This window comes from Gorilla gorilla, chromosome X (assembly GCF_029281585.2).
Source record: "Gorilla gorilla gorilla isolate KB3781 chromosome X, NHGRI_mGorGor1-v2.1_pri, whole genome shotgun sequence".
Classification (NCBI taxonomy): domain Eukaryota; kingdom Metazoa; phylum Chordata; class Mammalia; order Primates; family Hominidae; genus Gorilla; species Gorilla gorilla.
In genome coordinates this window covers 141164544-141179437 of record NC_073247.2, presented here as the reverse complement: position 1 = coordinate 141179437, position 14894 = coordinate 141164544, and the positions used below count along the sequence as shown (strand labels likewise).

Here is a 14894-nt window from a genome sequence, read left to right as displayed (position 1 = left end):
ATAAATGGAATAATATGGTATGTAACCTTTTGAAATTAGCTTTTTTTTTTACTTAGCATAATTCCCTTGAGGTTCATTCAGATTGTTAACTGTATTAATAGTTCTTTCCTTTTTATTGCTGAGTAATATTATATGATATGGACGTATCACGGTTTGTTTAACCAGTCATCCATAAATGACATTTACCCCCACTCCTAATTTTGGTGGAATCTATTAATACCCTGTGTGAATATTGTTCTGAAAAATAGCAGTTTTGGAAATTCTATACCACAGAAATCATACAGTTAAATAGTTGTCAGTGTTTTAAAGATTATGATTGGGTTGCAGAAATTAAAAATCTTTATTACTTCATTTAGGAATTCCAGAGACGCTGTAACACTCTGATTTCATTGATTGAGAAAGAAAATATGGAAATTGAGGAAAGAGAGAGAGCAGAAAAGAAGAAACGGGCAACTAAAACTCCAATGGTAAAATTTTCAGCATTTTCCTAACTTTTAGGTAGATCCCATTTTTTTTACATAATTAAAATGCCTATATTATGTTTAATGCCATAGTGATAGCTATTAATAAAAGCTGGTTTTATAAAATGCTAATTTGTTTTGGACAGAAGAAGAATTACTTCACAACCATGTTTCTTATTTGTTTGTAGAACATATGGTTAGGAACTCCCTAGTAACTAGGCTCAGTATTTTAAAAAATTCCTCGTGAATCTAAACAGAAGTATAATGCAAGTGAAATCTTTTGAATTGAGACTAGAGCTATCATAGGGGTAGCAGAGGGGTAGGGGTGGGATGGGATGGGGCTAAAGTTGAAACTAGGAGTTCTGATTTGATCAAGTAAGTTTTCTGATGTTTGTGGAATTATGAGTACAAATGGGAACTCTGAGCAGACAACAAAGCTTTGCTTGGTAATAAGTGAACTGTTGAATTGATAGGATAACTTGATTTTAATCCAGTCAGGTTGCTTTGTACAGCTGTAATTTAAAATATTCTTTAATAGATCGTATTATTTGAGTGTGGTTAAGTAAACTGCCATATTTCATCGAATCTAAGATGCCTTCCGTTGTAAGACACAGCATTATTTTATGTACCACTGAGGGAAAATGCTGCCAGGTGTAATTTGTCATCAGTTGTAAGATGCATCCTGATTTCAGAGATGCTAAAATGTGAAAGAAATGTGTATCATAGAAGATATGAAATATGGTATGTTAAAACCTATCATAAGTTTTTTAAAAAATATATACTCATAAACAAAATTTTGCCCAGAAAACATTAAGTAGTTCTTTCAGAGTACATTTATAATACCATGTGTAAGTAGATACTTGATGACTATTTTTGATGGGTATTTTATGTCTTTTCATAAAAAGAAACATCTTTGAAGGTTATTTTACATTGGGTTATATAGTTTGTTGGGCTATATAGAACATTAACTGTGAATATAACATTTAAGTGAATATTCATGTTAAAATTTTTTTTTAATGCATTTACATCCTAGATTTAACATTGTTGGGCCATTTAAAATGTGCATATTGGAGCAGAACATTAAATCTGTTTCCATTTTAGTCACAGAAAAGAAAAGCAGAGTCAGCTACTGAGAGCTCTGGAAAGAAGGATGTCAAGAAGGTGAAATCCTAAAGCCTAGAAATAAAGTTTTAAATGGGAAACTGCTATTTTCTTGTTCCCATCTTCAAATGCTAATTGCCAGTTCCAGTGTATTCATGGTACTCTAAGAAAAATCTCTTTGGTTTTGATTTCTTGCATATTTTATATATTTTACAATGCTTTCTACCTGAAATGTGTAGCTTTATATTTTATGGCATTCTAGTATTTTTGTGTACTGTATTTTGTGCATTTCATGTCTTCATCAAAATCCTCTCAGTCCTTGTTCTTTTGAAGCTTGTGCTGAGGTTTTAGCTTTTCTATGTTTTATATGCCGCTGCTTTGAAAGAGAACCTAGATTCTATAGTTGTATTATTGTTGTTTCATACTTTAAATTTATATGGCTGTGGAAAAACGAATTAAAATGTTTTGAGGAGAAAGACTTTTTCACTTCTTTGTTGCTTTCTTTTCTATTGAGTCTGGGCTTGTTTGTGTTACTGCATACTGTGATTAGCATAATAATTGTTTCTTTGAGGTCATCTAAATATTTTTTTCCTAAAGGAATAAAGGGTGAGGAAAGAAAAATATTAAAAAAGCTAATATTTGATACTGTGCTTGCTGTCAGTATGCATTACATTTAAATTATTCTCTAAATATTCAAGTGGGAAAATATAATAAAGAAATGTCTATAAGAAATTTAATTATTTCCTGTTTTTTTGTGCAGTAGAAAGTAGTTGTGTTTACTGAATTGTATTGCTTACTACTGTGTATTTGGTTCAAAGTTAAAGCTTTGCTTGCTGACTTGTGTGTGATCTTCTGTCCCATAGAGCCAGTTCAGAAGGGCCTGGGTGTAACATGTAGAATTATTAACAATTAAGTTTAGAGTATGAAATAAGCACTATGTATGCAGAAGAAGGGGGCCTGTGTTTGTCAGGAATACAGTTATGCTCAGTGAACAATCTCAAAGTGTCAGAGGTTTTACACACCAAGAGTTTTTTTCTTGCTCACACTACATATCTCATGCAGGTCAGAGGGATGTGGGAATGGGAAGGGATCTGCTCCACACGGTAACTCAAGGTTCCAGGATGACTAAGGCTCTGCTATTTTGTGGCTGCAACATCTGGAACATGTGGCACTTAGGCTCTTTACTGCCTCAGCCTAGAAGTGACACATGTCACATCCACTTATATTTCATTGCCACCAAAGTAGTCATGTGGTCCTATATACCTGAAAAGGGCTGACAAATGTAGGGGAATAAATGGAACGTCTTACATTACTGCCTCTGTCACAGAGACTGTCAGTTCAGGAACGAAACTGGGTCTATTACATGAAACTTTTAGTGTGGAATTAATCAGAATCTGGGTCAGGTTGTAAGACAGCGGGAAAATGGATCAAAATCTAGTGTGAAATACACAACAAATAAGTAAAGCTGAGAATGCAGGATAATGATGTTAGTTACCAAAACAAGGTTTGGACCACTGAAGAGTTGTCTCTTCCCCCTTCCAAGATCTTTTGCATTTCCTATCAGACTCTTTTTAGTGCACTACTAGCAAATTCTGGGTAGCCCCTGAGTGTTAGTCAGCATTCTTCACATCCTCAATCTTTTCATAGAAGTTCTCCAACAGAGGAATAGATCTTCTAGAACAACAACCCACTGTCTGTTGGACTCTTCTAAGTCTCCATTCATTGTCCAGATTTTATATCTCTTACTGCCATGTTTCTGGTTGGATTATTTTTACTGTTTCCACTATTAGCACTTAGACTCTTGTACCCTGTTGGGGGTTGGGGTAAAATTGGGGTTCTATTAAGAGACAAGGTTGGGACGATATTATATCAGGGGACCCAGGGATACCCAAATCTGTCCTTGGCTTAACTGCCTTTTCTGTAAGAAAGGGAGGCTAAGGTGAGCAAAGTAATACTTCACTAGCTGGTGCTTTGGCTGCAAACTCCAGAGCTCTTCAGCCCAAAATCTAACCTTGGAATTTTCCACTCCAATGATATGAATAGCTATAGTTAGTCATCTGCGCTGGAGAAAATGATACCGGGGAGTTTTACTGATAACCCCAAGTTCTGTGCAGTAGAAAACAGCCTAATAAGGGTCTGGACTCTGATCAGTCAGTTCAGCCTTTCTTTTCCTAGGGAGCAGAGAAGATGGCAGGTGGGACTGGGCACAGTTACGGTCTTTGAACCCCAGCATGGACATTTAACAATCTCCACTTCTCATTCTTTCTCTGGTAATCCAAAGGGGTCAGTAGCTGAGCTAATATGTGATTCTCTACCTTAGGGGAGAAAATCTGCAGGTAAGTTCTTGTAGCCTTTTCATGGAGTCATTTCCCTGTTCCATATCATGGCTGTTATGAGTCTTTCTTGGACCAAAGTGATGTGAAATTCAGCTCCCCAAGGCCTTCAATGGATGCTTCTGATGTCATCCTTAGAAACTTGTGAAATAGTTTTATTCAGGACTTAACTTAAAGACCACACTATATATTTAGTGAAAAATTCACCTATTCTACTTCTCATCTTAAAGTATGTATAGCTACACTGTTGAACCTAGCCTACCAAACAGACCCATACAGTGAATACCAGATGATAGCTTGGTCCAAATAATAGCATCTTGGAAATACAAAAATGCCTCAAGTCTGAATATGAAACCCCTCTTATTGTTAAATTTCTACAGAGAAATTAAACTCCCATTGAAAATGTAAAAATCCCAAGAAAGAAATACCATTTCAAACAAGTGGCCTAAACATGGCTGCTATGTTGGGGAGAGAAACCTGGATTGTCAGTTTACTGTATCAGCTCCTTGGAGGCCAGAGGAAGCAGAAGAGAGTGCTATATACATGAATGCAGTCTTATAAACCGTAATGACTCTGCCCACCAGCAAAAATGGTCCAATGGATTACATTGGAATCTGACCCAACCTGATTCCTTGTTTGGAAAATGTACAAGGAGGAAAGTGAGCAGAGAAACAGAGACCCTGAGTGGCTTCCTTCACTCAAGGCCTCTCTCTGTAAAAGATAAGGGGTGAATGGGATTTCCCAACAACCCTAGATCTTCCACAGAGGTCCTTGTAAAGCTCTGTCTTGATTCGTTGGCTAATCAGGCTCTAATTTCCTTAGAATCAAAAGAAGGCAGGTGGTGAGCTCTGTAATCTCTTGTTTTCATCATAGCCATTGGTACGGCTTTATTGTATAGTTCTATCTTTTTCTCTGGCTACCTGGCCTACAGGTGTTATGCTATACTTGGATACTTTTCAGATTACACAGTTTTCCCGTGAAATATGTTTCCAAATTTGGTTCTTCATCTAAGACTCCCAGTTAAGAGAAGTTTTTGAACTAAAATATTTGCAGCTATCTTAGTTGCTGGCTGTTTGGTTTGAAAAGCCTCTACCTAACTGGTGAATCTATCTATTGTCATCAAAGTAAAATGCTGTTATTTCCTAATTATTGGCAAAGGTCCCCTCTGTGGTCTATTGCTCCCCCTCTATGGTGCAGTAGCCAGTGCAGCTAAGAGTCCCAGGTCAGCTTCAAGGCCACCACATGTCTTTCTCTCCAGGTGTTCTTACCAATTCCTGAAATCCTCAAGTTGTTACCAAATTTCAAACTTCTCTGAGTATTCCTTCTCATGTTTCCTTCATCTTCCTAAGCCATCCTGCCTAATAGACAAGGAGTAATATTTTTCTGTGGTTGAAATACACATAGCTAATACTATCCTGTCACCTATCCCTCAGCCTTATTATTTCTGTGTGCTCCAACTGATTTTTATCTGCCAACTATCTCTTTCTGAAGGCTTTTTCAGAGACTTAGAAGGCTTCTCTACCCTCCACATGGTAGGCTGGAAGAGCTAGGGATTAACGCATCTGGAAGTGGCTCTGAATAAAAAAACTGATGGGAGTTGGTGTATGAATGCCCCAACTCTCTTACCTCTTGAGCAGGGTAACTATGTGACTTATGGTTCCCCAGAGTTTACCCACCGGATTAAGCTCCAGCCACCCACAGTAGTGGCTGTCTTGATAACACACTCTTATTAACTGCTTTTTTCCCCCTGTATCACTTCCCTACTCCCCTGTAGGTATTTCCTTAGGTCAGCTCCTGAATAAACTACTTGCATTAGAATCTTCGTATCAACATTTGCTTCTGAGGGAACTCAAATTAAGATACTCACCTTGTGTGCATAGCTCTTCTTACCCCTTAGTAATTCATTTAGAAAGCGTAGGGTGTTTAATAAGAGTAATGACTGGATAGCATATTATTAATCTGTTCTTATAAATTCTATTCCCTCCGTGAACAGTTAGGGGGTGGTGTGACTGAATCAGGGTATTTTGCACTGGGAACCCCTAGCTCTTCTAGGCTACCTTACAGAGGCTAGAGAAGCCTTCCAGACCTCTGGAAACTAAATAACAAAAGAAATTTTCTTGTATCACCAATAGCTATGGTATTGGGTGGTATTATTATTATTATTATTATTTTTTGAGACAGAGTCTCTGTCGCCCAGGCTGGAGTGCAGTGGCGCCATCTCAGCTAACTGCAAGCTCCGCCTCCCAGGTTCACGCCATTCTCCTGCCTCAGCCTCCCGAGTAACTGGGACTACAGGTGCCCGCCACCACGCCCGGCTAATTTTTTGTATTTTTAGTAGAGACGGGGTTTCACCGTGTTAGCCAGGATTGGTCTCGATCTCCTGACCTCGTGATCCGCCCTCCTCGGCCTCCCAAAGTCCTGGGATTACAAGCGTGAGCCACCACGCCTAGCCAGTATTGGGTATTATTATTAGGCAGAGGTTCCAAGGTTCTCAAGTGTTTGGTAAGGCCAAAGCTGGTGCCCAAGCTATTGTCTTTTTAAGTGTTCTCCATGCTAGCTGGTATCCCTTCCCTGTACCAGTGTTTCAGTTAGATAATTGGACCAAGCATCGGTCTTTCTTACTGTAATGCAACCATTACAAAAGCTTGTTCATACCAGGCTCTTTTCATTTGTTGGCCTAGTGACTTGATCATTTGTCCCTTTCCTGATACATTGCTCTCCTGCTAAGGAAACTTTCATCTAGGCCACTGTAGTCAGATCCAAGCTGTATCTTTCCGTTGACTTTCTACCCTGTCTGTATTGCCCCCAAGATATGCTTGGTTAATTTCTGATCTTTCTGTGATGTGGATACTAGAATTCATCAATATATTGGATTACCAAATTATGTGGGCTGTCTTCAATAGTCTCCATATATCTATGGGAGGTTGCTGGTGAGCACTATTCATCTCCCAACTGTCTACCTCTCATCATGAATAGTTTTGAATTAACATATCTCCTTCAGTGGTGGAGCTCAAAGCCTATTTGCTAATCCAAGATAAAAAAGATCTTTGCATAAGGTCTCACCTTTGCTAGAATATTTATTATGTGACCATCATCATCATCATTTAGGATTGATACCTTATTCAGCCCTCTCCTGAAATCAACTGTAAGTTTCCAAATGCCATTTGTTTTTGTACTGGCATTTAGTTTTGTACTGGCAATAAGATCACTGCTGAAATATGATAACTTACCCCTTTCTACTAAGATTGTCGTGGTATTTCATCTACTGTTTCCTAATGTATGTTAGCTACACTGTTTACAGTTAGGTAGATGGTTTCCCTTGCCTTCGTGAGAAACTATTGCAATTGGGTCTGAGATCTGGGTGCTGTATCTATGTAGGTATATCCTTTTCTCCTTTCATATATGTCTATCCTGGTTTCTAAGATCTCAAGCTTTCTCCCTTTCCTAGTTTTGTTTATTGAGACACGGTCTCATTCTGTCACTGAGACTGGAGTGCAGTTTTGCAATTATGGCTCACTGCAGCCTTGACTTCCCTGGCTTAGGGGATTCTCCCACCTCAGCCTCCCGAGTAGCTGGGACTACAGGTGTGCACTGCCACGACGGGCTAATTTTTTGTATTTTTTGTAGAGGCAGGGTTTCGCCATGCTGCCCAGGTGGGTCTCGAACTCCTGGGTTCAAAAGATCCTCCCGCCTTGGTCCTCCAAAAGTGATGGGATTATGGGTGTGAGGCACCGCACCCAGCCTCTTTTCCTAATTCTTTCCTAGCTTGCTTGCCACCACTTCCAAAGCAATAACTATCTCCCGGGCAAGAGTTTTTAGTTCATTTAAAGTACCCTGTAATCTAACCTATCCTATCCTGTAGTCTAACCTATCCTATAATGTAACCTAACCTAACCAAGGGCCTTTATTTCCAGGCTGACCCAATTCTCAAAGCCACGACATTCTGGATATAGTTATTATTTAATGCCCTACAGCATTCTGGATATGGTTATTATTTAATGCCTTTTTGACCTTTGATCTTTTTTCTTTCATTAACTTTTACTCTTCACCTCAGTCCAAGAATAAGCTACTGTGTCCATGTAGTGAAGGTCTTAATCTCTTTTTATGAGTGAACTCTACCTTCCTTCAGTGATTGCACCCACACTCTGAGGTCTCTGAAGTCCACAGCCATAATTAGACTCTTGGCCGATATTTATTGAAGATTCCTGATCAGGAAAGCAACTGCAAGGTGTGTCTTGTCTTTTGATTAGGCCTTGCAAATCACTAAGGGTTATTTTTTTTAACTCTATCTTTTCTCCACAAATTCTTATATTAGGGTTTATGTAGTGTCCAAATCAGAGTCAACATGAGAACATATGGTAGGGAAGGGACTCAGAAAACTTTACAGAAGGCCATGACACCTCAGAATTTTATGTGACCATCGTTCTCTATCTCCGGATACAAGTTAAAACAAAGTCCAGAGGAACAGAATCTAGGTCTGTCATCTAAGTTGGGTGTATGAGTATTTGGATCTAATGATCCATTAGGCCAAAAATGTCACACACTAGAATTCTGTTTATTTTAGGGAGACCTAGCTGCAGAACCTTGTGGCTCCTGCAGTTTGAAGTCATGGACAAGGTTATCCTAGCTCCTAAAATGAATATTTACACCAATACCAGCACCTGCCTGTTACACATGGGAGAGTATATACTGGCCCTAAAGCAGCAGTGCTTCAAGTTTGAGGACTAAACCTCAATCTCTTTTGTGGGACTTTATTCCCCAAATGTCCCTGGGGAAGACAGTTGCCCTGTTTTCTGAGATCATGTCAGTGTCAGGGACAGAGGTGAGATCCAGGCACCATTAAGGGATGAATTATGGTAGTGATTGGCCAGGTGACTTGGGAATATTTAAATTCTGCCTTGGCCCTGTCACCCTGGTGTGTTCCACAAGAGACGCATGTGACTAAAGAGGGGCAAAGGAAGCAAAATAACATTGGGGGCATTGGCCCCCAGACTCTATTTCAGCACTGTACTAAGCTGACCACAAGGAAGCTTAGAGTAGAGACAGTGTGGAACTCAGAACCAAAACAGGATGAATAGCTTACCATTTCTCTTAAGCCAAAGTCAAATTTCCAAATTTGCCATTCAAATGAGAAAAAAATGTTAACAGCCACCAGCTTCAGAGAGAATGAACCCAGAAAGGGGCTTTCTACCTGTATGGGATTGTTTATATTCTCAGGGCTCCACCCACTAGAAACTGTGGTTGTACAGTGCCCAGGAATGTTGCCCATCAATTCAGTACTCCTCCACTACTTGGGTAGGAGGCTGGGGAGCAGACTAGAGAGGAACTTTTAACACCTTTGCCTGGAAGTCAATATGGACACTGTGCTTATCTTGCTTAGATCCTTAGCTATGGCGACCAGGTACATTCTTTAGTGTGTGCTTGATTCTGTGTTTATATGTGGCTGGAGCATTGACTAATACAGAAGGTATCAAAAGAGGTATCATGATAGAATGCAAACTCAATAACCTGTGAGAATCACATCACCTATGTGGGATTTCTTATTTTCTAACACATTTTTTGATTATTGGTGAGATTCTTTATCAGCAAACTTGAATCCTTGAGACAATGGTTTACTATACCATGGTGTCACAGTATTTTGAGTCTTCTGGGAAATGGCAACTTGCTGTTGTTTACGATACTGGGAGAAAATGTGACACTTTCATATGCTGTTATAAATGCACATATGCTGAAATATGAATATGGATGAACTGTGTTTTTAAATGATTTGTTTTTATTTTGTAGTTTTTAAAAAAGCAATGTAGACTATATGTTTCGCATGCCATAATTTTCCTCATGTGGAGATCTTCTGCAATGCTAGGTAGGTGCTGTGGTATGCCAAACTGCACTGCTTAAGCCTCATAGAACTGGAACTAGTGATTGCATCTCTCAGGATGCAGGGATATGGATTTACTCTGCTGAAGGAAAACATTCAGTCATATTCAGAATTTTCAGCTTTAGGCTTTGAAGACGACTACACTTGGTTTGGCTTTATTTTTAGGCTCCATGTCAGTTACCTTTTGCTGCATAAAAATCTACCCTAAAACTCAGTGGCTTAAAACAACCATTTGCAACTCACAATTCTGCGGGTTAGCAATTTGGGTTGGGCTCAGCACCTCATGGGCTCAGCTACTTTCAAGGTGTCAAATTCCTATTTATACATTCAAAGAAATCCTTATAAGTTGAAGTAGGGGTATTAAACTCCTAGTAAAGTTGAATTCTTATAACCAGAATGGTTCATAGTCTGAGAAGAAGAAAGCAATATGCAGAAAAAAAAATGGCCTTGAGGTCAAAATAGTAGGGCCAAAACTAGGCAGTGAGATCAAAATGCCCTGTGTTGTTTGAGAATACCCTGAGGTTCAACATATTTATTGAGGTCCAGGGATGGTCCTACCATCCCTTTTCTGTCACTGGGCCAGAACTCAGACAAGCTTTTTTGAGGCAGGAGACCTTTACCTTTGCTACCTAAGCTGTTTGCTTCAGAACAGGCTTTCCTGTCACTTCTGCTGCCACCAAAGTTGTCAAGATTTGTAATCCCATAATTGCTGTTATTTCCGTGGATAGGGCTGGACTGTGCCCTGTTACTTGTTATGACTAAATTAATGTATCTGGGGCAAAATGTCTCAACTCCCATCTCACTGGTCCCTAAGTGAGATCCCCACTCAGTCCACTGTTGGGCAAAGATGTTCCAGCAAAAATGGTTTGAAATTCAAATGCTTGAGTCATCTTTCTGGTCTCATAGTGGTTTGATCTCAGAAGGTTTGTTGCTTTTTCTGCCACTGGACCTTGGCCATAGTCATCTCTGTCCATCCTGACAAATGTCATTAACTTTCTGTATTCATTTAAATTGTACTTGTCTATTTATTATTTACTCATTTGTATATTCATGCATTCATTTGTTTATTAACATTCTTCATTTTTAATTGCACCTCAGGTTAAACCCCAGGGAGAAGGGGTTGTGGCCATGACCCCTTCTCTTACAGAACACCCTTCAAGCTTTGTATCCATAGGGACAGTCTGTCTCTTTTTCTTTCTTTTATTGCCCTTGCTTCTCTCATTGGCTCTGTGTCTCTATCATCTTGTTACTTGCTCTCACTTGCTCTTACACTCAAACAATATAAATAGCTCCTCAGGCACTCTGGTAACTCGCCGACTACTTAAATAAGAACCTTAAATAAGAACAGGTGGGTATTATAAGGACATCAGCAAGCAGGAATCGAGGCAGTTAATGCTCTTCATCTCTCTGGGGCTACATGATGTCTCTCTCAATGTCTCTGTCATTGTCATTCTCTCTCTCAGCATCCCTGCTTCTCTCTGTGTGTGTCCATAGCCCTAATCAATGGCCTACTGATTTTGTGCACGAGTTCTGCTTTTATTGTTACTTTTTCTTGCCATGATCCTTCGTAGATCCCTCTCTTCCTCAGGACATTTTTGGTAAACTCTAACTCTCATTTCTAACTGCTGCCGCCTTCACGTTTTTGAATGGGAGAATCATATGGGCATAGATCATCTTCTGCATCAGGTCACATTGTAGGTAAGTGACTCGACTGACTTGGCTACAACTGGGTCGGGTACACCCTGTGGCTAAAGGGTGAGGTCATGTGATATAAAACTTGGCAGCAAGAGCAGCAGAGGTTGCAAGCAGGCAGTGGACTAACAGGCAGTAATTGACATCTTCATATAGTCTGTTTCTTGCCCATTAGTACACTAACCTTTCTCCTATATACAATACTAAAGATGTCTCTGCCTAAAACCACCTACCTATTACACCTCAACCACAAACACGTGCTTCCAGGAGAGACACAACTCAGTTTCATCTAGAAGCCATATTAAAGGATCATATTAAAAGCTGCCTGTCAGTCTCTGTCTGCAACCTTTAGGGGACATCCTTAAATTTTTCAGTTCCTGGGCCTGCTTATGGTCTTTGGTTCAGAGTATATATTGCATCCTTGCAGCTGCTTGGGAATGATGAATTATATACTGAAACCAGTAAGCATAAACTATTGCAGAGGAGTTCTTTCATCAGCAAATCTGACCAACTGGGGAATCTGCCTCTGGGAGGATTATCCCTGAGATGATCTAAGGGCAGCAACAGTCCACTTCTAGGTAATGTTGGTACTCTGGGAAAAGCCAACTTGAGGAGCTGGTTCTCAAACTCGAACTTGGATTGGAATCACCTGGAAGACTTGTTAAAACTCAAACTGGTCTATGGCCATACCACCCTGAACGTGCCCAATCTTGCCTGATCTTGGAAGCTAAGCAGGGTTGGGCCTGGTTAGTACTTGGATGGAATACCCCCTGGGAATACGGGTGCTGTAGGCATTATTTAAATTTAATTTAAAAAAATCCAGAATGCTGAGCTCCATCTCCAGAGCTTCTGATTCAGTAGGTACTTGCATTTCTAACAAGTTCCCAGGTGACGTTGATGCTTTTGGTCCAGGAATCACACTTTGAAAACTGCTGTTTCTAGGGTGCCAATTTGAATCCAGGCGTTTGGTGGTTGAGCTGAAGTGGGCTTTGTTGTATCGCTGTATGGTAGTTTCAGTCCAGGAGAATTTCACTAGGTCATCTGACAGTTGTGATCCTTAGCAGCCCTTGATTTGTAAACTCATAACAGAGGTCTCCATGTGTTGTCCCTCCTGGCACCTGGATTGCCACTGTTCCTCATATGCTGATTGTGATGTCCATACTCACCTGGGATTAACTGTTGCCATTTGTGTCCAACGCTAGCTCCTCCCATCCTCTTTTTATATAGTGATACTTCTATGATCACCTCTTGCATTCTCATTTCCTGCCAGGAAGGACTAATGCCCCATGTGTGAATCTTTCCATTCTTCCCAACTCAAATTCCCAAGACTGGGAATCTGATTGGCTGGCCAGTTTATTTTTGTGCCAGCCATGTCAAAGGTTGGCTGGCTTGTGGATTTTCAGCCCTTGAGTTGTGAATTCATCCTAAGTCTCACTGGCTGTGTCCAATGAAGGGCAGACTAATATAATACATAACATGGCTGCTAGACAGTAGGGGCTAAGAGTAGAGTAGGTGGACAAAGGGCCTGGGGTCTGGCAGGCGTTGATGGACATTTTGAGTACAGTGTATTGACTAGCAGATTGATTTTTAGATGGTACCATACTGTTTATTTTAAATTATACTGCTATTACTATAATATTAAAATATAATATAAATTAGAATATAACAATACTGGCAATTATTTAATAACCAGGTAAACTTGATTTTATTAAAATACCGAATACTTCTTAGTTATTGGTAATAGTTCCTTCCCTGAACCTTTCGAATGCCTTCTCTTACCCCAACTGACTTGATCCCTTCCTGAGACCCCCAGCACCTTCTTACTACCCAACAACTAAAGGGTTATTTTGTGGCATAGCAGAGGACTCCAGGCTTCTGCTTCAGGGATAGGGTTGGCCTCCTCCATTTTGATTGGCTTATGTCTGTGCCATTCTGGTTGCTAATTATTTTGAATGCCACCCCATGACTTGGATGGAAAGAGGATCCAAAACTTATATTACAGAAGGCGTGTGTACAATATTTTCTATGTGTACTTGCATCAATGTAGTTGTAAATAAAACATTTCATAGTTTGGTTGATTTGTTCTAAAGCAATTTCAACATGTCTTGCTTAAAAAAGAAAAGGAAAGCATGTCTTTTAAAAAGCATTTTAAAACTGATAATCTTTCCTTAGGTTCACTGTCTTCCTGCAAGTAAAATAAATTTTGGTCACAAATCAGAATGATTAGATTGCCTGTAGGTTAGTACTACATTCCAGTAAAACTAAACTAAGGAAAAAAAATCCCCTTTACTTTACAGAGAAGAACTGATTTAATAGTATACACTAATGTATTAGAATCCCCTGCAGGGCTGTAATGGAAAACAAACTCAAAACAAACCAAGCACTGTTCAATGTTTTAATTCCTAGTAGGGATTTGGCATTATGTATCATGTCTGGCCATAGGGCTATACGGTGGATGATCCAAGAATTGAGTAAATAACAGGGTCCCCAAATGAACGTATGTTCATAGAACCTATGATGTCTTGAAACGAGCTAGAATTCATTAACCAATAATAAAATGTGTAGGATGCAAAGTATTGCCCCGAACTTTCACAGAACAAAATTACATTGGGTATAATCTTAAGCAGTTGAGGTATAATTGTGGAAAGGGACTACATTATGTAGTCCAAGTTTAAAGAAAATTAACTTTAGAAAATTCAGAGGGAGCCAGGAGCCTTAATCAAGAATTGTCTCCTGTTCCTAACCCCTTCAATGTATGAAGCAATAAAAATGTACCACTCAGATTTATTAAGATATGAAGCATGACTATAAAGCCACATGAGTAGTTGTGTGTGACTTGTGGAATCAAGGTAATTACTTTAGCGTTATAAACTATGATTATTCCTCTTTGGGGAGGTGAAGTAGTCTGGTGAATAGACATTGCACCAGATGTCAGGAAACAGGTGAAGTTGCCACACTCCTGCTAGGCTATATACAGATGATGTAGTGGTATCATGGTATGGGGGAAAGAGCATAAGTTTTGGGAATCAACCAGGTTGTAGGCCTGGTTTCTCCACTTAACTAGCTAGGTGAGCTTGACATATTATCTAACTTTCCTGAGCATGCATTTGCCTAACTCTGACGTGAGGATGACATACTCAGGACTGACACTGAGTTGATATCAGCGTGGGTGGAACAGTTGTTTATAGCTGAGCTCTATCAGAGTCCACTCTGATTGGTGGGTGCCTATGTTGTACCGGTTGTTAAGTATGTTGATTATCACTATTAATAGGACTTAATGGGTAGGGTTATTGGAAGCATAAAATGAAATAATATATGTGGAATTCCTGGCATACAAATGCGACTGACTTAATATTAGTTTTATTTATTTTCCTGTATGACTTTAAAAAATTGTTTTTCAACCTAAAGGTGAGAGAAAAATTTCTGGCACTT

General features: G+C 39.5%; 1 protein-coding gene and 1 pseudogene across 6 annotated transcripts in view; both read left to right on the top strand.

Moving 5' to 3' along the window:
- Nucleotides 1–2038, top strand: part of SMARCA1 (SNF2 related chromatin remodeling ATPase 1) — a 77197-nt gene extending 75159 nt beyond the window's left edge. For 2 of the 6 annotated variants that reach the window (XM_031006007.3, XM_031006006.3), the window contains 2 exons: nt 357–467; nt 1563–2038. In XM_031006007.3, the coding sequence (XP_030861867.1) occupies nt 357–467; nt 1563–1634 (183 nt within the window). In that variant the 3' untranslated portion in view covers nt 1635–2038. Of the gene's footprint in view, nt 1–356; nt 499–1494 lie in introns of all 6 variants that reach the window. The other 4 variants (XM_031006010.3, XM_055376308.2, XM_031006011.3 and 1 more) reach the window with 2 other exon arrangements.
- Nucleotides 2039–12138: 10100 nt separating this feature from the next.
- On the top strand, nt 12139–12256 carry LOC115932585 (uncharacterized; annotated as a pseudogene).
- Nucleotides 12257–14894: the final 2638 nt, after the last annotated feature.